At 34.6% G+C, this 26088-nt stretch overlaps 1 protein-coding gene across 1 annotated transcript in view; it reads left to right on the top strand.

Annotated features, from left to right (window-relative positions):
- Positions 1-26088, top strand: part of BIRC6 (baculoviral IAP repeat containing 6) — a 211100-nt gene that overhangs the window by 22726 nt on the left and 162286 nt on the right. Inside the window, exons 3-9 of the mRNA XM_019653801.1 lie at positions 1616-1809; positions 4205-4316; positions 6354-6436; positions 10392-10614; positions 10694-10854; positions 15369-15427; positions 19570-20964. Of these exons, the coding sequence (XP_019509346.1) occupies positions 1616-1809; positions 4205-4316; positions 6354-6436; positions 10392-10614; positions 10694-10854; positions 15369-15427; positions 19570-20964 (2227 nt within the window). The remainder of the gene's footprint in view (positions 1-1615; positions 1810-4204; positions 4317-6353; positions 6437-10391; positions 10615-10693; positions 10855-15368; positions 15428-19569; positions 20965-26088) is intronic.

Genomic DNA, 26088 nt, shown 5'->3' on the forward strand with positions numbered 1-26088 from the left:
TAGCCTATTTAATAAATGGTGCTGGGAAAATTGGACTGACACATGCAAAAAAATGAAACTGGACCACCTCCTTACGCCACTTACAAGAACAAACTCAAAATGGATTAAAGACCTAAATATAAGACCTGAGACCACATTCATTCTTTAAGATGCATTTATATTCTACATCCAAACAGACCAGTTAAATGGAGGTGAGATAGTTTGATTACCCCTCTGTCTTTCAGGTCTCATAGTGGCATCAATCTCAGAAATTTTTTCAGGAATGTAATATTACTTTGGGTAGTGTCATTGTAGAGAATGAAAGTTTTAGGGGTTTTCAGAGAGGATCAGAGAAACAATAAACAATGTAGGAATTTTTCTAGTTGCTTGTTCTGTATCTCTTCTAATTATGCGTTTGGGACCTGGAGAAATAATGACAAAAAAATAGGTCTGGGGACCCATATTGCTCCCTGAGGCAGTTTTGGGTTAAAAGTCTTACTGGACTGTGGTAAACCCCCACTTTCACTGTGATGTTTTAGGTAACTTCAGTGCTACTGTCTTGTAATGCCTGAAACATCACAATATTTTCTGTTCTCCAGAGCACAGTGACTAGTGAATGCCCACAGGTGTCTTTGGAGAAGGCTTGGAATAAAATTTACATTGTATAGTTGGGGTATTGTTGTAGGATTCTTTCTCAAGGGGATTCAGCCTCTCTTTCAACAAAGAGGCTCTGGTTATGTGAATAGGGTAGGTCTAGAAACAAAGTAAGAGGCTTTGATTCTCTCCGAGATTTTTGTTTTGTTGCTTTTTAGCAATTCAAGTCACATTTCTGGCCCTAAGTTTTTCCAGTTTTATTGATTCATAGGTGAACAGGAACAAGATACAAAGATGAAATGACTTTATAGACTTCTCTGGGAAAATAATACATAGCATTTTTGCAGTCTAACTTCTTTTATTTATTTATTTATTTCCATAACCCCTCGCAGTCTAACTTCTTAAGTAATTATTCTAGTATTAAAGAATTGTGGTTAACATTTATTGAATGTCTACTCTGTTAAACACTGTAGCAGTCCTCACTTGAATTCTTGTAACATTAGGTGAATAGGGATTTGTTTTTCCCCATTTCACAGAAGCAGGAAACGTAGTTGATGGTGAAGATGAGCTTTAATCCAAGTCTGTGACTGCACGATCAGTGCTTTTTGTTACTTTTACTGGATTATGGTGACAACAACAATAAATACATAAGAATCTGCTAAGGCAAAATAATTTCTTTCTATCCCAGTAGTGATTCATGGTACAACTATGTTCTTGTGAATGGAGATATTTGAGTGCCTAATTTGTGCTTAACATTGTATATGTGCTGGAGACATACGAAAAATGACATATGATTTTAGTTATTTTTAATTGTGGATGGGAAATGTAAGGTGTGCTATCATTTGGTTCTAAACTATCTTTTTCACAGTGATTAGTTGAGATTTCATTTTTTATGTAATTGCAAGTTCCTGCTTTAAATGATGAATGAATGCAGTGAACTGACTTGAGACTTATCGTTCTCTATTTTATAATGTGTAAATTATGGTTTTGTTTAAAACTTTGAGGCCATTTTTCTTTGCTTACACTCTCCATTTTCTTTCAGTGGGCCACAGTTACATTTCATCTTCCTCATCATGTGTTAAAGTCCATTGCCAGTGCCATTGTGAATGAACTCAAGAAAATAAATCAAAATGTTGCTGCCTTACCTGTGGCATCCTCAGTGATGGACAGATTGTCTTACCTCTTACCTAGTGCACGTCCAGAACTTGGAGTGGGGCCAGGCCGTTCTGTGGACAGGTATAACCTTGCTTATGAAGAGATGTGATACTGAAATTGAATTGATTAGTTTCTTTGATTAACCAAGAAAAACTGTAAATTGGATGATGTTTAAAAAGATGTTTCAGAATATTTTAAAAAGCCATTCAGAGTCTCATTTTTATCAAAATAACTGAAGTGAAGTAAACTGCCACTTGAATTGCTATTTGTTTTTGGTTTCTGGGAAGTGTTTAAAGGAATCACAAAGCTATATTTTGAAAATTCCAGCTTCATACTTACTTAATAAATATTTGAGTCAACTTAAAAATATTATAATTATTCCATTTATAAGAATTATTTTGCCTTGTTGAAATTTGTGACCTTTGACATAAATTTTGATAAATGATAAAACCATGTCAGAGACTAAGTATAAGAGCCATATATTATTTCCTACAAAATGAAAAGAGTTAAAAAATTAATTAGGACAATTTTGAATGAAGGTTTTTATGCTGCCTGCCCTGGATGTAAACAGAGTATTATAAAAATCGCTCCTCAACCATTATTTTCTTCAGTAGAGATTTATGAGGTTCTGCTTTGTATAAAACTAATTATAAAGCCAGTAATGCATACATTAATTTAAAAACTTACCTGATTTGTTATTTGAAATAACAGTTATCAGATTCTTACTGAAAGTACTGAAGTTTAAAAATGCTATACTGAAATGTTAAATTCAGTTTTGTTAAGTTCACGTTTTTCTTCACATGTAGCATTTTGTTTTTACATTTTCATCAATGTGAATTGTAACTTCCTATGCTTTTTTCTGAAGTTCCTTTATAAATAGTACATGCTGATGTTAGCAGAGGCACTACTGAGTGAATTAACTTTTAACTTCTATTATCTGAAATATGGCTGTAATATTAGTTTGCAATATTTATTAGTTTATCTCTTGGTAAACTGAGACTTTGCTTAATCAATTGCCTTTTTTCTTGTTTAGTGATTTTATGATTATATAGATAACTTCTGTTGGTTGTGTTAATATTTGTGAAGAATTTTTATATTCCATAGCAATATTGCTATCTCTGTCTTTAGGGCAAAATGTAGAGATGATCATTTTTAATCTGAATAACTGTCAGGTGATGTGTGCTGTGTCTGTCATTAAAATATTATTCGGAAGATGCCTGGAGAGGGATGAAAAAAGAAATAATGTACTTTGAATAAATGTTTTTTGCCTGAAAGCTGTGCCTATCTTGAGATTATAAAAACAGCCCTTCAGAGCTATTTTCTTTGCAAATAGCAGCAGGGTTTCTAAAAAAAAAAATCAGTCCAAACTGTGGTAAATGTTTTATTTTGGGAAATGCATTCATTGGATAGGATATTCAATGTTTCTAGAAGTGTTAAAATGTCTCAGAATATTAATTTTGATGTAGTCTGTGGTGTTTGTTTCATTAAAAATGAATCTAGGAACCTGAGGAGGACCTTAATGAACTCAGGTCTTTTGGAGGTTTGAGTTAACTAAGTGGACAGTTTTCTGTTCTAAGACTGACACAGATTCTGAAGACATCTAAAGCCTGTAAAGGATAAGGCTTTTCTAACCCAGTGACGTGCTTTTCAAACCAGAATACACCTCTAAGTTAAATTAACTAAGATCACTAGCAATAGTATAGGAAACTGTGTACCAATTTAGAGAAGAATTTAAAGAAAAGTATTTTTTTCATCTCGTGCTGACCTTTACCACTTTTTGTCTCTGTCTCTCTCTTTTTTTCCCCTTCGTGTTATCAGTTACACTTTTGTGTTAGGAAGAGTAAGCTTTGCGTTCTAGTCGTTTTCTTACTTGAAGCTGTTTGGACTTTTTCTAGTTGTGTTATAATCCTTTAAAAAAATACTCTACCCTCTCTGTTACAGCTTCAATCTCAGTGAGCTAATATATTTTAATATGAAAATGTGAAGATTTCCTTTTTTGATAATTCACTAGAGAGTACAGCTTTCCTGGGAAAAGATTTCTCTGGAGAAAGGACAGAAAACTACCTTCTGCTTAAAAAAAAAGAAGAGAAATATGGTTGAGATAAAACCACTTTTTCTTTTTTGGTTTTATCTGTTTGTTGTACAGACACATGATGAAAGCATATAGCTCTCTGCCTGTACATTTCCAGATTTTGTGTTCTCTGCTTGGTAATTATGCAACATCAGTTAATTTATTTAACCTACCTCCGGAATTGTTTATCATTGGTGGTAACAGTCAGGTTTCCTTTTCCCTACTCTGTTTAAGAGAAATTTCTAAAAGTGATTATTTTTAGTTTAAAATGCAGATTTGAACTTGGCCATTAGGCCATTTCGGTCTTTTGTTGATAATCCAATAAAGCTTTTTTTCAGTAAGAAATAGGAGTGTCACTGTAATTAGATGCTTAATGCCGATTACATAAAGTATGTTTACTTTTAGATCATTAATGTATAGTGAAGCTAACAGACGGGAGACATTTACCTCATGGCCTCATGTAGGCTATAGATGGGCACAACCAGATCCCATGGCTCAAGCTGGATTTTATCATCAGGTAAAAAAGACTAATAAATAAAAACCTTTTTTTAGCATGCCTTTGTAGCCTTGAGTAAAATAAAATCATTAACATTTTAATATTTTTCAAAAAGTTATTTCATGTAACCGGGCTGTGTACTTGTGTGTTTGCATTTATGTGTGTTTTGTTCTTACCTTTGATCATTATACTGACTGGCTATTTCCTATGTCATGTATTGTGTATGAAAAGAAAAAAAATATGTTAAAAGTAACTAACAATGGAGTTAATGCTTCATAACTATTCTCTTTTAGAAATAGGCAGTATTCTTCAGATTTACTTTTTGAAAATTGTTCTCTTTGGATGTGTGTTTATTTTCATGTTTTGACTTTATTCATAACAGTAATAGATACGTAGGGTAATGCAATCAAAGAACACTGTTACAGTTACTCCTGAAATTCTAATTTTATTTGGGATTTAAATTACCCATATACTAAAGTAGCAGCATTGTGGATAGTGAAATTATACCTGAATACATAATGTATTGAAGAACTGATTAAGAAATTATGCAGAAAGAGGAATAGTCAAAGAAAATAGTCATAATTTTATGTACGAAAAGAGGTTGTACAGTATAAGGATTAGTGTTACAAAGACATAAGAATGGGACATTATGGAGGGCTTCAATGAACTAAAGTAGAGGGAGGGTAAGAAAAATGAGTTCAGAAAGGCATAATATTCTAATTAAAAGAAACTTCAACTGAGTAGTGTAGACTGGCTTACCACTGTTTTACCACTGCTAAAGAATCTAAGAAATCTAACACGTGTCAGTTTACATAGAGCTTGCTTATTTAATTTTAGAATTCAACTAAATTTTGAAATACATTGAAGTTACTGTCATAAAGAATCTGGAGTGATCATTCCTTAGTTATCCTTTTTTTGTTTTTTAAAGATATTATTGGGGAATTGGGGGAGGGGAACAGTGTTGGAGAATCGGGGAAGGGGAACAGACAGGTAGACAAGTTGCTGTTTTGTTCTTCAGTCTAGTTGTGGAGGATGTCGCTTCACTGGCCCATGTTGGTATGCTCATTGTGCTCTTCCTGGGTGAGGTAATCGGTTGCTGGTCATTGGTTGGCCGCTCACTCTGGCTGCCAGCCACTCACGTAGCCCACTGCAGCCCCACTGCAGCCTACGCTGTCGCCCGTGACTCACAGCAGCCCAGCTCCAGGTGGAGCTGTTGTTCATCATCTTAGCTGTAGAGGGCAGCGTCACTGGCCCTCAATGTGGGATCCGAACCGAGGCCCTGCTGCTCAGAGCTGGCGCTCCTAAGTGAGCTCTTAACCAGCTGAGTCACTCGGCCGGCTCCCTTAGTTATCTTGAAGTGTTCTGAATATCTTAACTAAAATTAAATCAGAATACCATATATTTGAATATTTCATTCAACGTATTAAAGATAGATTCATTTGAAGACTGGTTCATAGGTTTTCTAGAATCTTCTGCCTGTGTTAGGGCCTCATTATTTTTAATCTTGTAAAATATATAATAAATTTTAATCTGTAGACATAGTAAGTGCTAACTAGAGTTAAGTGCCCAAAAATAATAATATTGGTTTTCAGAGGTGTATATATATATATATATATATGTGTTTTATCCCATGTGTCCTGAGTATTATATGAATTAGGTTCACTAGTTTGCTTTTCCTTTTTCCTTGTCCTTTCTTGTGTGATTGTGTAGGATTCAGTTTTTTATAATAAACCTGTTAGACTATTTTTTTTCATATACTTAACTATATTTCAAATACTTTAGTAATATAGTTAGAAGATGCTAGAGCAGAGATTGAGTGTGTGTGTGCCTCCATGTTTGATTTATTGGTCATTTTCTGATGAAACGATTTTTCAAATAAGGAAGCACATTTGTAAACATTTGGGGACCCAGTGCGTTGTTGGAACATAATAGTATATGCTAATTTTGCTTTTCTTAAAATGGAATTTTATCTAAATTTATTAACTGTTCTAGAAGAACTTTTATTTAAAAGCTATTTTAATATTGTTAACCTTCTCTGTATTTTTTATAAATTTGCAGCCTGCCTCATCTGGAGATGATAGAGCCATGTGTTTTACTTGTAGTGTGTGTCTTGTTTGTTGGGAACCTACTGATGAACCTTGGTGAGTCTTGATTTTTCTGGACATAATCAGCTAAGTTAATCCTGTAAATGTGCTTCTAAATTTTATTTTTATGATCTAGCTATAGTAATATTCATGCCTTTCTGTCATCTATATTTTTGCTTTATCCAAAGAGAATGAGGTAGCGTTGTCTATGCTGTCACGTCCCTTGACATACAGTAATATCTCTGAGGTCTTGGACTTCCTAAAATCTGTATGTGGGGAGAAGTGCCAAAGAATAGATTCAGGCTCTGAAAACCAGAAGGCTATGTTAAATTAAAATAGCATGGTTAACTTCAGCAGTTTAATCTTTGTTTTTTGAGGGCAGGTTGTCATTAGAGAATCCATGGAGGAAGGCCCTATGATTTACATTTTTAATTTTGAAATAATTTTAGGGAGCCTGTGATGATTTTGATTCTAGTGCATGAAAGTTTAGAATTTGGTTAAATATTAGAGATCATGTATTGAAACCTCATTTTTACAAATGACTACTCTGAGGCCCTATTAATAGAAATATAATAATTGCAAATATTTATATAAAACTATTTACCAGGTACCATCCTAAAGCACTTTATATATTTTTACTTCATTTATTTCTCACATTAGCCCTATGAAGTAGGTATTATCTTTGTTTTTTTGTTTGTTTGTTTTTTGAAAGATTTTATTGGAGAATTGGGGGAGGGGAATAGCATTGGGGAATTGGGGAAGGGGAACAGACAAGTTGCTGTCCTTTTTTGTTCTTCAGTCTAGTTGTGGAGGACGTTGCTTCACTGGCCCATGTTGGTATTATCATTGCGTTCTTGGGTAAGGCAGATCAGTCGCTGGCCACTGGGTAGCGGCTCACGGCAGCTCACGCCAGCTGCCAGCCACTCACGGAAGTTGATGGCAGCTCACTGCAGCCAGGCTGCAGCCTACTCCGTCGCCGGCGACTCACGGCAGCCCAGCTCCAGGTCGAGCTGTTGTTCACCATCTTAGCTGATGAGGGCGCAGTGTCCCTGGCCCTCATCTGTGATCCGAACTGGGGCCCTGCTTCTCAGAGCTGGCGACCCAAGCCAACTCTTAACCAACGTGCCACTCAGCCGGCCCTCATCTTGTTTTATAGGAGGGCATATTTTATAATTTAATCCTTATAGTCACTCAGTGAGATAGGAATTATTAATCCCATTTTAACATAAAATAGTATTTGCTGAAGGGGCATATGGCTATTAAGTTATGGAGGCAGGATTTGTTTTAAAATATATCACTTAACATTGTACTCAAATTAGTTTGAGGTCTCTGAATGCTAATCAGCTGGTGGGAATGGGGTGAATTTAGTAAAGCCCACTGGATTATGCATGTGGATTCCAGGTTACAGTGGGAAATACTGTATGAAAATAAAACTTGGAGTTGCATGTATCTGCAGACTGAGTTGAATATGAGAAATTTGCAGATTTAGGGTAGGATTTTGTTTGGAAATCAGTCTTTTCCTCTAGAAACTGCGTGTGTGTGTGTGTGTTTTCACACACATATATAAAAAGATTTTTCTGTGGGAAAGTTGATTCAAATTTCCAACTTGGGCCGTTAAAAACCCATAGTTTCTTGACATGGTCAGGGAATCAAGGATTCTACCTCTTTTTTGCCCCCAGGATTTAGGATCCCTCAAGCTCGAGCAGTTGGTAGAGCCTCTGAGGACTTGGGCACAATGCTCCAAATGGATAAGTGGGAACAACATTGATGGGGGCTGGGGAACTGAGCCTGGACACCACCTGAAACTATAAGGGGGAAAAGAATGAAGACTTGGAAGGGGAAAATGGTACTCTCATATTTTAATTGTGAGAGTTGACAGAGTAACTTTGGAGGCAGACTGCAGTTTTTAGAGTAAATGGGCACACCCTATTATCTGGCAATTCCACTTCTACTTATTTACCCTCGGGAATTAATTGCTTTTGTATGTGTGAAGTGTAAAATGGATGGTCACTACATTGAAAACTGGAAGCATGTTAAATGCCTATCAGGAGGGAATAGTCAAATAAAATGTAGTATAATCAACTATGATCTAACAATTAAAAGGAATGAATAGTTAGCTGTCTATCAATCACCATCACTAACTTTTAGATATGTTATTGTATCAACAAAGCTGTTGTGGAATGATTTCATACAATCGTTCTGTCTATTTAAAGTAAAACCGCTAAGGGCTGGCTGAGTGGCTCGGTTGGTTAAGAGCTCAATCAAGAGTGTCAGCTCTGAGCAGCAGGGTTGCCAGTTTGATTCCTGGCCTGGGCTGAGCTGCCGCTGAGCTGTCAACAGGTGACATGATGGCTCAGTTAAAAATAAATAAGTAAAAATTGTATTTTCTATATGTACATATATGTATATAAACTTATAAAAATATTTCAGAAGTATACCACTTAAATTCATAACAGTGATTACCTTCATGTAGAATAGGAGATTGGGATTGGATATTATAATTGAAGTAGGTCTTTAGCTTTACTTTATATAGTCATTTATCACTTGTGTAAATAAAATTTTAATTAAAAAGTTGAAACGCCTCAGGTAAGAGAGAAATGGAAAGGGGAAAACAACCCAAGTACTTAGCTGGGAGGGAATCCAGTCAAAATTTCTGCTTAGGGAAGCCATGTAAAAGCATTTATGTAAGACATCTGCGTATTACAAATTGTCTAGGATTTATATATGGATGTAGGTAACTTGTAGGTGCAATGTAGAAAGAAATATGTACACCCTAAGGAATAGCACATTTTATAAGTATAGTGTTCCTTTCTGTGCTCTGGAAATGTAAAAATGGCTTTGAAAAAAAAGGGTTCTTTTTTTGGTAGCAGCATCCTGGCATTTCAAATAAAGCCTTGTAATTAGAACTAGTCAAAGTTAAAAAAAAAAAAAAAGAATAACCACAAAGAAAGAAAGTAGGCACAAAATTGGACAGATAGCTTAAGTGTTAAAGTTGATCCTGGTTTCGATGTTTGGGAAAATTCTTAGTCATTATTACCTGTCTTGATCTTAGGTCCTAGTATTTTATTTTTATAAAAATGTTAGGGTTTTCTATTAAACTAATTTAACATTTATTTTTACCACATAAGGATTTATTTGAAAGAAATAATGGATAATTTGTGAACATTATCTAAGTTTCTTTGAAAAGAAATTTTGTTTAGAAGTTATTTGATTGATTGGGTCCTATAGTGAATGTATAGGGTGTATTATTGTGTTCTTAATACAGGTCTTTTTGCTTTCAGACTTTACTAAAAAGTTTTTTGTGATTTGAATGGCATTTATTGAGATTTTACTATATTATGTCATTTATAGTTGTGATCACTGATAAATATCTATATATAATATATATAATTATTAATTTATCTTTGACCTGTAAAAATTGTATATATTAAGGTGTACAACTTGATATTGATATATATACACATTGTGTAAAGATCACCAGTCAAGCTAATTAATTAATATATCTATCGCCTCTATAGTTTTAATTTTGTGTGTGTTGAGAAGATTTAAGATATATTTTCTTCACAAATTTCAAATACCAGTATATAGTACAGTGTTAATTATTGTCACTGTACTATACATACATGGAGAAGTTTAAACTGAAGCAAAATAGTTACTCATTTTAAGTTGTGGGAAACCAGTGTGAGGAAATACCAGAACTGAAAAAATTTTATCAGTATATTAATATAGCATAAATTGTACTATGACATTTATTTCTTAGTTTTATCTGAGACTGTATTTGTAATCAATTAAAGTGAATAACAACTGTTATTATAAAGTGAGCAGCTGAACATGTTAGAGTGATCTTGATAAAATTGAATGATTTGGTATTTGAGTCTTTTAAGTAAGGAATACTTTAAGTTCAATTATTTGTTTTTTAAAAAAAGGAAACATCATCCTGAAGTTCTGTTTTAATGTGCAAACTTAATAGCTTTGTTGTTCATTAAACTTGTCTTTCCTTAATCTATGTAAGGTCTGAACATGAGAGACATTCCCCAAACTGCCCGTTTGTGAAAGGCGAGCACACACAGAATGTGCCATTGTCAGTCACTCTTGCAACAAGCCCTGCGCAGTTTCCCTGTACGGATGGAACTGACAGAATATCTTGCTTTGGGTCGGGAAGCTGCCCTCATTTTCTAGCTGCTGCAACGAAACGAGGGAAGATCTGCATATGGGATGTTTCCAAACTTATGAAGGTGTGTTTTAATTTTGAAGTAACAGATTAGTAATTGAAAAAAAAAATCAGTTGTGAACTTAGGCTTTTCATTTATTTAGGTGCATTTAAAGTTTGAAATTAATGCATATGATCCAGCCATTGTACAACAGCTTATTCTGTCCGGAGAACCAAACTCAGCAGTCGAATCAAGGAGACCAACTTTGGCATGGCTGGAAGACTCCTCTAGTTGCTCAGATATACCAAAATTGGAAGGAGATAGGTATGTACATTTGTTTTAGTGGTATTTATAGAACTTAAATGCTTTATTTTTCCTAACTTTTATATTCTCTTAGTTCTAATTGAAGAGGCAGAAAAAATTATTAGGTCAAGAGATTAGAGAATAAATGTTTGGTTGGAAACCTGAAAGAGGTGTGTGATTCTTGAAAAGAAATTGCATTCAGAAATGCCATAGTCTGTAAAATATACTTTATTTTCTATCTCAGTCTATCCCAATTAGACATAATTGCTGCATTGAACAATAGTCTGAATGATGAAATGAAATCCTTGGATTAGACTTGTAATTTCACCTTCTGCTAAATCTTTTCACAGAGTAGTGGAACCAAATGATTTTAGTTTCCGCTTTTTCCATTAGCACCACAAATTATAGATGTGCTAACCGGTGGCATCACCTGTGGCAGGGGAGGATGACCTAATTATTATTATTATTATTATTATTATTATTATTATTATTATTATTATTAAAGATTTTGGGGAATTGGGGGAACGGGAACAGACAAGTTGCTGTCCTTTGTTCTTGTCTAGTTGTGGAGGACTTTGCTTCACTGGCCCAAGTTGGCACCATCATTGTGCTCTTCCCCGGCGAGGCAGATCAGTCGCCGGCTTCTGGACGGCCGCTCACGGTGGCTGCCGGCCACACACGGCAGCCCATGGCAACCCACTGCAGCAGGGGCTGCAGCCTACGCTGTTGCCAGTGACTCACGGCAGCTCAACTCCAGGTTGAGCTGTTGTTCAGCATCTTAGCTGTAGAGAGCAGTGTCACTGGCCCTCATATGTGGGATCTGAACCAGGGCCCTCTTGCGTCCCAAGCCACCTGTTAACCAACGCGCCACTCTGCTGGCCCATGACCTAATTATTTAAAACAATTTAGCACTAACGAGTATGAACTGAGGCATGATAATTCTTGCTATAGAAACATTTTGGTAAAATCTTTGCTGGATTCTCTTCCATTCAGCTTTTCTGACAGATTCTTGATTTCTGTAGTTGTATTTGGTCTTTGTGAGGGAAGGACAGTCAAAGTGTAACCCCACTTCATTCGTTTCCCCAGAAACTGCAGTTGTAACTCTGAACTGGGTGACACCTGCAGAATCCTCAAGTAGGCCGAATGAAGGGTTCCACAAACCACTCCACTAGTCTTAAGCATTAGCAGCTACCTACTTCTTTTTAAGATTCTGAAGGTAGCAGCGTAAAATGGAGCCTATTTAACTGTGACCAGATATCCTGATACACAGAGGAGATGTATTATTTCACTTGCAGGGGCTTATGTTACTGAGGTGTGACTGGTGTTACACCAGTCAGTGATTTACTGTTTTACTTCACAATCCCTAAGGTGGCTTGCACTTTCCTTAAGAACTAATGTAAAAGCTGATTATGGAAATTATTTTATTGAGGGAATTAATTGAAAATTTACAGCACATAAGTTGGGAAGGTTACCTCTTTCTAGGCCCTCTTGGTAATAATAGGTATAAATTACAGGTAGGTAAATAAATGAATGTGTGCTGATTTCTGGAATAGACTGAAAGCTTCATGGTTGTTTTCAGTTATAAATCCCAGTGAGAGCTTGATTGGAAAGCAGCTGGACCATTGAGTTTTTGTCCACAATTGCCAGTAGGACTGGGAAGTAAGCATGCTGGGTCTCTGTGATTTTTTTTAGAGGTTAGTGGAAAATTGATTGAAGATAATGAAATTGGTATGTTTTTTTGAACACTGATTTTAATTAGAACTTTTGTCTTGGAGTTTTGTAATTTTGGGGTTAAAAATTGATTCAAGATACACTTTTAAGATTACATACATGTGTACACACACACAGCACATACACACACACCCTTAGGTAAAATGTGCATTTTAGGTAAACACGCATCCAGTATTTCTGCTGGACAGGTGTTATGTGAGGTAGTACGCTCAAGTTGAGATATATAAATCTCTCTGCCTGGTTTTAAGAGACTTAAGTCTATCCAGGATAGAAGGACCCTTTACTCCCAATAAAGTGTGAGGTGAGTCAGAGAAATTTGCTCTAAGTTGGGGTGGTAGGAGGACGCTGAAGAGGTAGAGCTCCATCTCTAACCTCAGGCTCCCTGGCTGGCCTGTCCCCCTGCAGAGGAGCAGGATTCCTGTAGGATCAGTAGTGAATATAATGAGCTAATATACCTGTGACTTTGTGGTACAAGATACAGTATATTTGTTTTTAAAATACACCATCTGTGTTTCATTAGCTTGAAGAATAATATATTAATTGAGGAAATTAAAGCTTAGCCAAGAAATAGAAAGTAATTAGCTATATAGCTTGCTTAGGAATTGTTTTTGACCATTTCTACTTAGATTGTCTTTGTTCTGAATTTATTCAAGGAAGAATATTTATTTGGAAACACATTTAATTTTAATGAATTAACATTTTGTCATTTGTATGTTGTGTCTTTCAAATTGGCAAACATTTCCTGAGTTAAATTTGAAGTTGTTTATGGTATTGGTATGTTAGAAATAAGGTACCCCTATAATATGAGTATATTTGGTTTTCAGAACACATGTAATCTTAAGTAAACACTTAAAACTTATTCATAATATCTTATTTTACCTGTTTCTTTGCAAAAGATTTTATATCATGCAAAAGGCTTTAGTAAATCTATATAAGTAATGCATGCTTACTGTAGAAAAATTGGAAAATACAGAGCAGTAACTTGAAATGTATAGCACCCATAATCACAGCATCCAGTTATTAACCTTTATGTGTATTTCTGTATATTTTGTAACTCATGTGAATTTTTACATGCTTTATTGAGATATAATTACATATCATAAAATTAGCCCTTTGAGCATACCATTAAGTGATTTTACTTGTATGATTTTATCATATAATAGTATGAGAATTTTTCCACCATCAAATAAAATTTAAAATGGATTATTGTGTTTTGAAAACCTTCAGAAAAAGCTTTTTATTTTGCCTTAAAAGGTAATTATCTGGAAACCCATTTTAATTTTGTAGCTTCATTTTGAGATACCTAAATGCCTTCTTTAAAAATATGCTACTGCTAAGGCCGGCCGAGTGGCTCAGTTGGTTAAGAGCTCACTCAAGAGCGCGAGCTCTGAGCAACAGGGTTGCTGGTTTTATTCCTGGCCAGAGCTGAGCAGCCCCTGAGCTGCCAATAGGTGGCAGGATGGCTCAGCTAAAAGTAATAATAATAATAAGTAAATAAAAAATATGCTACTACTTTATTTAACCTTTTATCTCAGTACAGCTGGGTAATATTTAGTTATTTTTCTAATGTAAAGGCCCTTCTGTATTTGAAACTTACTATGTCTTCTTGATTGGACTTCATTCTGGGTAATTTCCATTCCTTAATATTCCCCCTTGGGATTTATTTTTCCAGGTATGTTTCTTTTCTTTTTTTTTTTCCCTGAAACCAGCCAATTAGTATTTAAATAGCTTGAATCAATTAGCAGTTAATCTGAAACTTTTTGCCTTCTTTTTGCTGTTTTAAATTATAGCACAAAATTGGTTTATAGACAGTTATCACCACTTGAAAAAACTAAAACACAGAAAATTTGTCAAATATCTAAGTAAGTTTCTCCCCCTCAAAATTCCAAACTTTTTTTTTTAACAGAGATTAATAACTTAAGTTTCATTTACTGCATAAATGTATGGGTATTTCAGATGCAGGTGCAATACATTATTTCAAAAAGGGAGGCATACTTTTTCTTTCTGCAAGATGCATCTTTTATGTTTGTAATTGAGGTTATTAGAATTTTAGAACTGCTATAGAAGTGCTGATTATTAGCACACAGAAACAGCCTAATATTGTGCTAGAGTGATCTGTAATTAATCTTTTTTCTTGTCTGCTAACAGTGGAAAGTGAGGATAAAGATGGATGCAAAGAGGGAAACGGGCAATTTCTTGGCCATCTGAGTGCAGAGTAAAAGAGGGAATATTGTCATGTTGTCTTAACTCCTAATTTCTGGGTTGTAATAGTTTTCTTCAAGGAGTTCTTAACAGCGCTTCCAAAACAAACCAAATACAAAATAAAAATGAAATGCATGTGTGAGTACATGTACATACTAACATGTACACACTCCCCTATTTGGTTTTAGGATATCTTGCCTGAATTTAGTAAAATAATAGTTTTAAAATTTTACTCCTGGAATCCTGTGCTTGATTTTATTAGCTGCCCCTCTCTTTTTTATCTTTATTTACCCAAACTATGCTCAATCACATCTTAACAGTCTTCTAATTTCTACAAATTCTGTTATACATCCTTAGAGGTTTTCGCATCCTATTTCACTCAGATTTTTATTTAATGATTTACGATTCATTATCAGCATTGTTAATCAGTAATGATCTCAGACTACTTCTATATCATTTAAGCTAGTTTTAATAGTTTTTGTGAAGCTTATATTCCAGATGTAAAGCAGTGGTTGTTGTAACATTGTATTTTTTTTCCTGTCTCATATTATGTATATTTTCTTTAAATTCAAATTATTTTTTTTTTTACTTTGACTTTTAAGTGATGATTTACTGGAGGATTCAGACAGTGAAGAGCATTCCAGATCAGATTCTGTGACAGGTATGTAAAAAGGTAGATAATCTGTTTTTGAAAGCTTTGCATTTACACAGCTGTAGATAAAGCTAGATATCACTTAATTCTAAATGTCTTTCTTAGTTAATACAAACTCTAAATTTAAACTCTAATCTTATATATCAGACATCTTGATTTAGTAGTATGTAGTGTTCTGACTTAAATTTTAAATATTACCTATTTCAGCCACAGGAAGTAAAAGGGACAGTTTTATCAAATTTTTGTCACAGATGTCAGGGAGTTGACATGAAGCTCTTCAGAATGCGTTCAGTTTACTTCCATAATGTATTCTCTTGTTAAATAAAAATATTTAAATTAAGGTTCTGTATTCTCACCCAAAAATGGGAATAGAAAATACATTTTTAAGTATAAAATCAAAGACATTACGGCATCAGCTAAATTTCTGCCTTACTCATTATCTTATGAAATATTAAGGCAAAAGAGTATGCTTCATATTTTAATGTAGTTATAGTATAAGCAAGATTATTAGTGCATCTCAAAATAGTTTTATGATGATAAAATTCAAGTCCTGTCACTTAATTATACACTGATAGCATTTTCTAACATAGAAAATATTTATTTTAACTTCTGTTAGAGTTTTGGGGACTAAGCTAAAAATATGCAAAGCATAGTACCTGGGAAGTAGCCCGTGTTTTTTAAAAGTGACCATTATTAAATTGTGGCTATTTTCTAATGTCAAATCTCATGAACTAAGCACATACAGTATATAATTTGTTATATCTCTAGAAGAGACATGGTTTTATATAGTGTAGTTGTCAAAAGTTATAGTTTGTATAGAGTAGCAAGTGCTCTCTAAATTCTAATTTGCTACAAAATCCTTTTTAAAGCCACCAAACAATACTGGACTGATTTTGGGCTAACCCTTAGTTGTCTTTTGAGGTAGTTCTTAGAAATGAAAACATCAACATTAAAGTAGGAAAATGTCCTGAATGATGTACAGATGTGTAATTAGCTCCAGAAAAATAAAAATTTCATTAAAAAAATTTAGTTTTATGAAGATAATGCTCTTTAGCTCTTTGTTGTCCTTTTGCAAAAACAGAAAAGGGCTACTATTGCATGTTCTTAATCTGATGAAGAATAGTTCACTGGTCACCTGGAGATCTGGTTAGAGCTTGACTGATCTCTTTTACAAAATAGCTCTTTGGTTTTGTCAAGTCACTTAAACTCCCTGGGCCTCAGTTTTTCATTTGTAAAGTGAAGCATTTGAACTAAATGTTCCTTTTCTGCTCTTAGTTTTTTTGACTCTTTAACTGTAACCTTTCCTTTGTATGCTATAACTGTGCTCTTTTCTCTGGGTGTAAGGATCTCAGTAGGTATTTTTGTAATTATAATACTATCTTTGGTACATTTCCTTATGCCTTTCTACTTGTATCTTTCCCACTTGTGCCTGGTTGATCTTTTATACTTCCTATAGGTACTGTAGTTCTGTTCACTTCCCAGTATCTAAAAAAAAAAATTACCATGTATTAATATTTTTGTTGACCCTTTCTGTGATACTTCATTTAGCGTTGGGAGTATTGTCCTTACGTAGAATTAAATGGTAGCAATAGTAAGAGAAAAAAAATTGTAGTGCAAACATTTTAATTGCCTCCTTTTGGGATTTGTAAGGACCTCTTTCATTTGTAGTAAAATATATGTCTTTTAAGCTAATTATTGATATAATTATATATAAAATTAAAATATAATTACATAGTGCATTCTAAGCTGATATATTGAAAGATTATAAGTGGCTATGGAGGCTTGTGATAATAATGGGAACTGTGTTCTCTTCCTGAATTATGTAAAATAAGTCATAGATTCTGTTTCAAAACTTACGTTTACTAACTCTAGGTGATTCTCATTAAATTGAATGATGTGGTCTGAAGAATTATAGAATATATATTTTAATTTCAAAAATGTGAATGCAGACTACGACTTTCATCTGGTTTTTAGTTGAAGGTCATGACTTTTGAAAGTATCTAGATGATGTCAGAGAGAAAAGTTTGATTTTGGGTCCATATATCTGAATTGAGGATATATTGCTTCTTGTGAAGAGTGGGAAGAATGTTTGTCAGGAGATTGAAGGCCGGTTCAAATTGAAATTTGATGGTCTTAGAACTAAGTGCCTGGATAAAACTAAATTGCTAACCTCACGAAGTTTGGCTGGCAGAATTGTGGGTTGACACTACTTGAGTAAGCAGAATTAGAGAGGGGTTTTCCAAAATGATTATCTGAAGAATATTATAGTGCAGGATGTCTGTAGGTATATTACATAAAAATTTATTTTGTGGTACAGTGGGTTTGAGAAATACTGAGATAAGTAAAGACAAGTATCCTTATTGTAGTATTTGATAGTCGTCATTGTGCTTTGTTAGTCATCTGTAGTAAACTGTATGGCATATGGCATATGCTGTTGCCCAGATGTTGATTAAATAGTTGGGAAGATGCAGAGTAGTAATGTGTCTTGTTATATTTTCCTTTCAAATGGACAGTTTCATCTCATAATTCATTTACTTTGAATATTATCTTAAATGTGTATTAATATATGTAATTTATGGTTAATTTATTTTTTAATATACTGTATATAGAATAAAATAGCTTTTTCTTGGCAGTTTCCTACCATAACTTTAACAAAATCATTTGAGTTAGTTTCAGTTTAGTCTAATAAATGGCTGGACATCCTCAAGACATATAATAGTATACTACATGTTATAAAAATCTCCCTGTCAACATTTAATTTCAAGTCTAGATTAGTAAATTAGCAGAGTAAATATATATAAATATTGTATGGCAGACACAGACTGCACATGAATGAGCCACATGAATGGTTGTGAAATAAATGGACAACTTCATTAAGAAATTAAATTGAGTTTATAACTAATATTGTCTTCTGCTTAGCTAGAAGTGTTTTCAGTTCTAGATGATAATAATAGTGACAGTATGTAAAGTGAGAAGGTTATTCTAAGAAAATGTGAAATTCTAAGTAAACCAGCCAATGAGCATTTTTAAGATATTGTTAATGAAATAGTTAACAAAAATGGTATAAACAGAACTTTCAATATATCTTAAATGTTTGATGTTCCATGAATCTTTCTTGCTGATTCCATTATTTGGGAAGTTTTCAAAAACTTTCATGCAATCATCTTGAATTATATTTATTTCCTTTAGTTTTCTGTATTCTTAACCTAAAATTGTAAATTCCAATCTTTTTTTTTTTTGTATTTCCAAGATACCTAGAGTTATCTTTGCATTATTGTTGCTAATACTGTCATTGCTTGAGCGATAGTTTTTGTGCTATTCAGAAAAAAATAAAACGATTGAAACTTTCAGTATCGAAACTTTGGTATTGAGATTATACCTGGTACAGGGGTTGACTGATATTTATTGCAGGGTTTTGTGTAGACGGAGATGGCATGTTTGGAGTGTTGGAACTGAGAAATGACTTTTATACTGTTTGAAAGGGGACAGTTTGAAAAACTGCAGTTGACTTTAAATGAGCTAAAATGAACTAAAACTTAGCAGATAATACAGAAGACACATTTCATTTTAAAAATGACAAATTTGGGGAACATTTTTCTTTCTAATTATTACAGTTTTGTAAGCTGAGGTTAGGATGACATTGCATGCTGTGACCATCAACTGATAATTAGCATGATCGGGGGGGGAGGGAGAGAGGAGATGATATGCCATTTACAGGTGACGCCTGTAAATGGTAAAGGGTAGGGAACTGAGATTACACTACTGTTTCATGGGTATTCTGCAGAGTGCATAAGTGACAGATGCATAAATAGTATTATTTTCTGGTTTAGAAGTAAATGGTACGATTCCTATTACTTTGATATTAATGATGTCTTCATTCTTTAATCCTTTTATTCTCTAATTTAAAAAGGTTTGGCTCACAAATTACCAGGTGAATGAATATATTCTGAATTGAAAATGATTTTGAGTCTCTTGGTTTTTCTGGGTAGGTTCATCTCAGCTTTGATTAAATTTCCTTTAAAATATTTTAAGCTTTTCCCCTTATATAATTATAATTTACCGACAAGATGAGTAAAAATGGAAATGTTATAGCACAGGTTTTGATTTGCATTCACAATACGATTGCTAATAAATATTGTTCCTTTTCAAAGGGCATACATCGCAGAAGGAAGCCATGGAAGTGAGCCTTGATATAACAGCACTCAGCATTCTCCAGCAACCAGAAAAACTTCAGTGGGAGATTGTTGCAAATGTGCTTGAAGATACCGTTAAGGATCTTGAAGAACTTGGGGCAAATCCTTGCTTAACAAACTCTAAGAGTGAAAAGACAAAGGAAAAGCACCAGGAACAACACAACATTCCCTTTCCATGTTTATTAGCTGGAGGTTTATTAACATATAAATCTCCTGCTACCTCACCCATTAGTAGTAATTCCCACAGGTCACTGGATGGTTTAAGCAGAACTCAGGGTGAAAGTATATCAGAACAGGGGTCAACTGACAATGAATCCTGCACTAATTCAGAATTAAATTCTCCTTTGGTAAGGAGGACTTTACCTATTTTGCTTCTTTATAGCATCAAGGAGTCTGATGAGAAAGCAGGAAAAATCTTTTCACAGATGAACAATATAATGAGTAAAAGTTTGCATGATGATGGTTTTACAGTTCCACAGATTATTGAAATGGAACTGGATAGTCAGGAGCAGTTGTTGTTGCAGGATCCTCCTGTGAGTTACATTCAGCAGTTCGCGGATGCAGCAGCCAACCTTACCTCTCCAGATTCTGAGAAGTGGAACTCTGTGTCCCCCAAGCCTGGGACTTTGGTCCAGTGCTTGAGGCTGCCAAAGTTTGCAGAGGAGGAGAATCTTTGTATAGACTCTATAACTCCTTGTGCTGATGGAATTCATTTGTTGGTAGGACTGCGGACATGCCCTGTTGAATCCTTGAGTGCAATAAATCAAGTAGAGGCCTTGAATAATTTAAATAAACTAAACTCTGCACTATGTAATAGACGGAAAGGTGAGCTGGAATCCAGTCTTCCTGTAGTGAATGGTGCAAATATTAGTGTAATCCAACACGAATCACCAGCAGATGTACAGACTCCTTTGATAATTCATCCTGAGCAGAGGCATGTTAGTGGTGGATATTTAATACTTTATAAAATGAATTATGCCACTCGGATAGTGACTTTAGAAGAGGAGCCAATAAAAATCCAACATATCAAAGATCCCCAGGACACAATTACCTCGCTCATTTTGCTTCCACCAGATATATTGGATAATCGAGAGGATGACTGTGAGGAACCTGTTGAGGAAATGCAATTAACCTCAAAGAATGGCATTGAGAGAGAAAAAAAGTCTGATATTTCTACTCTTGGACACCTGGTAATAACCACTCAGGGAGGATATGTGAAAATATTAGATCTTTCAAACTTTGAAATTTTGGCCAAAGTGGAACCTCCCAAAAAGGAGGGCACTGAAGAACAGGACTCGTTTGTTTCTGTCATTTACTGTTCGGGCACAGACAGGCTGTGTGCATGCACCAAAGGTAAGGGGTTAGTCTGTTTGGTTCCTCTACAAATCTTACAAAATTACTGTACATGGCATTTGTTGATGTGCTTACCTACTATGAATTTTAGATCTATATAGATGGAGAGATATTTAATGTTTTATAATGAAGTGATACATCTTTCTACTGTTTTAACTGTTTAAAACTTTTTTTACTGCCCTAGGTAAAGATTCTAATTGTAAATAAGTTACTAAGTCTCTCAGAAAGTATCTTCTCTGCTTTAACCTCAAGAAAATAACCTGCTGTTGTTTCTGTGAGTCCTGACTCTGCATCTGCTCAATTTTGTGGCCTTGGGCAATTTACTTTAAACTCAGTAAACCTTTGTGTCTTTATTTGTAAACTGGGATAAGAAGGCCTGTTTCAAGGCTTGTTAGAATTAAATGAAATTATGTATGTAAAGTTTCTGGCACAGGTATTAGTCCTTATTTTCTTCTGAAATTAAAATATTTAACAAATAATTATTACTTTTGCCAAATAAAGGTTTTTTTTTCTCTGATTTACTCCTGACTTTTGGCTGATAGTAAATCAGTTTTGCAACATTTGAGGCTCATGCAGATTAACACGTAGTGTGCAATTTTTTTCTACTTAATATGTATTTTAAATTGGAGGGATTTTTGAAATGGATTACTGACAATATCAGGCAAAATGAATAGTCCTAATGATAGTTTAGTTTAATAGGACTTGAGGACCAGGAGATATTTGAAGTCTAGGTAACTAGAGCCCATACTTAGGTGGGTTTGAGAATAGTTAATATCTCATGTGGCTCTGGTTGGAATTAGCCTGTTTTCCTCTTTTTAAAGCTATTTCAGGAGTTTAGCTAAGAAGGATAATGGTGAATGTAGTGGGTCAGATTGCTTTCTTTGAGATACATCAAGTGAAATAACATGGGGAAAAAAATCTTCAAATAACATAAAAACCCAGCTAGATTAATTTGAAAAAATGAGCAATGCAGAATTACTTTAGACTAATAAACTTTTGAATTAGAGTTGATAAAGTTCAGCAAGACCATTGAAATACTATGTGGTATGCAGGGTAATTTGAATTTATTGATCATGTATGGGCCAGTTCATTGTTGTGAGAGCTTTACCTCTGTTCATATTTTAGTCATCACACCAACTTACGAGGCATGTGCTATCATTGTCTCCATTTTGCAGATAAGGAAACTGAGGGAAAGAGAGGTTGAGTAACTTGCCTAAGTCACAGAGCTAATAAATGACAGAGTCAGCGTTCAAACCTGGCAGTCTGTCATCAGAGTGATTAACTACTTTAGACTGCCAGAATGTAACAAAAGAAGAAGACTCGTAACTTGACTTTTTTTGGAATCTTAATCTGAAAGATTTAAAAAATGAAAACAATTTAATTTACCATTGGCCATCCAAAATGGAGCTGGATTTAGAGCCAGAGGACCTCGCTTCAGGGCACATCTTTATAAGATTCCAGTAGTATTTTCCAGACATGCAGTCAGTTTTAATGATTTACTATTTAATGAAACATGCTTTTGTTGATTAAGGAAAAATAGTATTTAAGCCATAAAATAGATTAATGTATTTTTGGAGTTTGGACAGTGAAAAGTTCTAGGAAGTGATCTCATGTGATAAGGAGTTTATTCAGATGAATTGGAGGACAACAAAAAGCCTGAGAAGTTAACCACTTTGAAAATTATCCCCCAGTTCTTCATGGATTGACTGATCAAGATGCGTTTGAAAAGATTAGATTAATAACAATAAAGAGGAGAAAAAAGTTGATGTTTTAAAATGTATGTGTGACAGTTCGTAAAGTAGATGTGAGATTTTTAAAAGCATTGCAGACTGAAAGAAATGGACATGACATCGTCTTATATGAGTGTATTCAACTAGTATAAAACTTTTTCTTGTGGAGAATCATTGAGTCTGATAAAAATCTACAATTAGTAAATGTAAGTTAATTTTATTAGTATTAATATACTAAAATAGATTTGATAAAGCTATCTTTGATTAATATTCAGAAATAGTATATTCTCACACATATATACATACATGTATATATGAAACAAGGTTCTTACGACTCACCCTGGGACCAGCCAACCACTGCAGAAATGTGGGCCACTTGCCCAGCAGCTGAGGAAAGGAGTGGCAGATGAGGAAAGGAGTGACAGGCCACTCTTATAGAAGATCAGCAGCCTCTTCCTTCATTAAGCACTCCCCTCGTTGTTGTGTTGTATTAGGGTCCAGAGTTCCAATCTCTCTCTCTAGTTCAGTTGTTGCTTTCATGGAGGATACTGACCTCTTTAGAGCCTGTTACCTAGAATTTTTTACTCTGCCATTTGGCATGATGTCACTAGTGCCTGTGTTGTTATTTTTCAAAAATACATAAGATGGCCCCCAACTTAAGATGGTTTGACTTAATGATTTTTTGACTTTATGATGTGTAAAAGCTATATGCATTCAGTAAAAACCAGCTAGGTTAAGCTATGATGTTCGGTAGGTTAGGTGTATTAAATGTGTATTCAACTTAACGATATTTTCAATTCAAGATGGGTTTATTGAGAAGTAACCTCATTATAGGTTGTGGAGCATCATACTTCTTTTTGGACTTATATTTTTAGTGGTTTAACTTACCACATCTACTTCAGAATAATACTAACTTGATTCTATTGGGTTGTCAGAAAAGTCATGACATTTTATCTATGTTTTTCAAAGGTCATTTATTTATATAAAGAACAAAGATCAATGATATATTGCCAGTTTTGTTCGATAACCTTTTGCCATCTTTCAGTGAGCTTCATAATTCCTCATTCATAGAAGGACCTGTCCTTATTTGCGAAAAATTGAACAAGGTGCTGATTTTCAGCCTCATCTGAATTGAACGTTATACCACGCAAGGAGTTTTGAAGAGAGTGAAACAAGTGGAGGTCTGATGGCGCAAGGTCAGGCGAGTATGGTGGGTGTGGCAACACATCCCATCCAAGCTCCAATAATTTTTGACGGGTTATCAAACTCGTGTGTGGTCTCGCGTTGTCGTGATGAAACACAACTCCTTTACAATTAAGCTCTGGGCGTTTCTGGATGATGGATTTGTTCAAACTGTCCAGTTGCTGACAGAACACATTCGAATTGATTGTTTGGTTCCTTGGTAGGAGCTTGAAAAACACGACACCTTTAAAATCCCACCACACTGAGAACATAACCTTCCTCTGATGAATGTCTGCTTTCGATGTCATTTGAGGCGAATCATCACATCGGGACTAAGACCGTTTGCGCACCACATTGTTGTCAACAGTCTACTTCTCATCACCAGTTATCAGTCGCTTCAAAAAAGGATTGTTTTCCTCATGTTTAATGAGCATATTGCAGATGTTTATACCCTCTGTCAAATGAACTTCTTTGAGTTCATGCGGAAACCAAATATCGAGCTTGCTTATGAATCCCAGCTTCTTCAGGAGGTTGTGAATGCTTGAATGATGGATGGTCAATGTTCCTGCAATCTCTCGTGTCGTGTAACGTGGGTTTGACTCAATCAGTGACTTTATTTTGTCGTCATCAACCTCGGTGGGCCTCCCTGACTGAGGAACGTCGTTGAGATCAAAATCATCAGCACGAAATTTTGTGAACCATTGTTGGCATGGACGTTCTTGTAGAGCATTGTCACTGTAAACTTGATTCAACTTTTCACAAGCTTGACTCACGTTCTTCCCTTTATGGAAGTAAAACAGTAAAATATGGCAAAAATGCACAGTTTGGTCTTCCATCTTTTGTTGTAAAATCTCCAAACCTCAACCAAATAGCTCATTTTTTTTTAGAATGAAGCTAGAGCTGTCGGCTGTCAAATGACATAGCAGTAACATAGATGCGAATGACTCTAGTACTTCCAAAAATGAACTAATGCCATCTGTCACAAACATGCGTCATGACTTTTCTGACAACCCAATAGTAAAATATGGAAACATTTTTCTCCCCTACCTTGGTGTTAGTTTTGTATTACATTTAGATAAGTTATAAACCCAATGAAAAACTGTTAGTTTTTTTATAAAATCTTCTTTAAAAAAGTTAACAAATGAGAAAAAATATTGCGTTCACTTAATTATTATTTCTAGTGCTCTGTTTTTTCTTTTGAATTTGGTGTTGCTTTCTTTTATCTTGAAAGACTTTAGTACTTATTGTAAGGCAGGTCTGCTAGCAGAAAATTCTCTTAGTCTTTGTTTATCTGGAAATGTCTATTTCACATTCATTTTTGAAGAATACTGCTGTATGTAGAATTATTGGTTGACTGTTTCTGCACATCATTCTATTGCCTTCTAGCCTCCATTGTTTCTGATAAGTCGGCTGATAATTTCTATTGTATTTACCATGTCTGTAGAGAGTTATTTTTAACTTGCTGCTTTCCAGATTTTCTCATTGACTTTGACTTTCAGCAGCTTGACTATAGTGTGTGTGTGTGTGTGTGTGTGTGTGTGTGTGTGTGTGTGTGTGTGTGTGTGTGTGTGTGTGTGTGTGTAAAACCTGTGGATCTCTTGGTATTATTTATCCTGCTAGAGGTTCATTGAATTGATTGGATTTGTAGTGTAATGTTTTTCATCAAATCTGGGGAGCTTTTTTCCATTATTTCATCACATTTTTTTCTATGCTTTTTTTTGGAATTCCCATTTTATATAGATGCTCTTATACTTTATCTGGCCCATAGGTCTCTGAGATGTTTTTCATTTTAAAAAATCTGTTCCTTCTTTTATTTAGATTGGTTAATTTCTATTGGTCTGTTTTTATTTTACTGATTTCTTCTACTGCCATCTCAGATCTGCTTTGAGCCTCTCAAGTGAACTTTTCACTTTAGTTATTTTACTTTTCAACTCCAGAATTTCCCTTTTGTTCTTTTAGGATAATTTTTTTCTTTGTTGAGATTTTTTATTTGTTGAGTCATTTTCACCATTTGTTCCCTTAATTCTCCATACCTGGTTTCCTCTTATTCTGTGAAAAGATTTACAGTAGCATCTTTTGCAGACTTTGTCTGCCAAATCTAAACCTGGGCAGTAAGATATTTCTCTTTGATTTTGTTTTTGTTAAGCATGGGTCATTTTTTCTTTCCATGTCTTAAAATATTTTAAGTTAATACTGGACATTTTAAATAACA

This window comes from Hipposideros armiger, unplaced genomic scaffold (assembly GCF_001890085.2).
Source record: "Hipposideros armiger isolate ML-2016 unplaced genomic scaffold, ASM189008v1 scaffold_207, whole genome shotgun sequence".
NCBI classification, from domain to species: domain Eukaryota; kingdom Metazoa; phylum Chordata; class Mammalia; order Chiroptera; family Hipposideridae; genus Hipposideros; species Hipposideros armiger.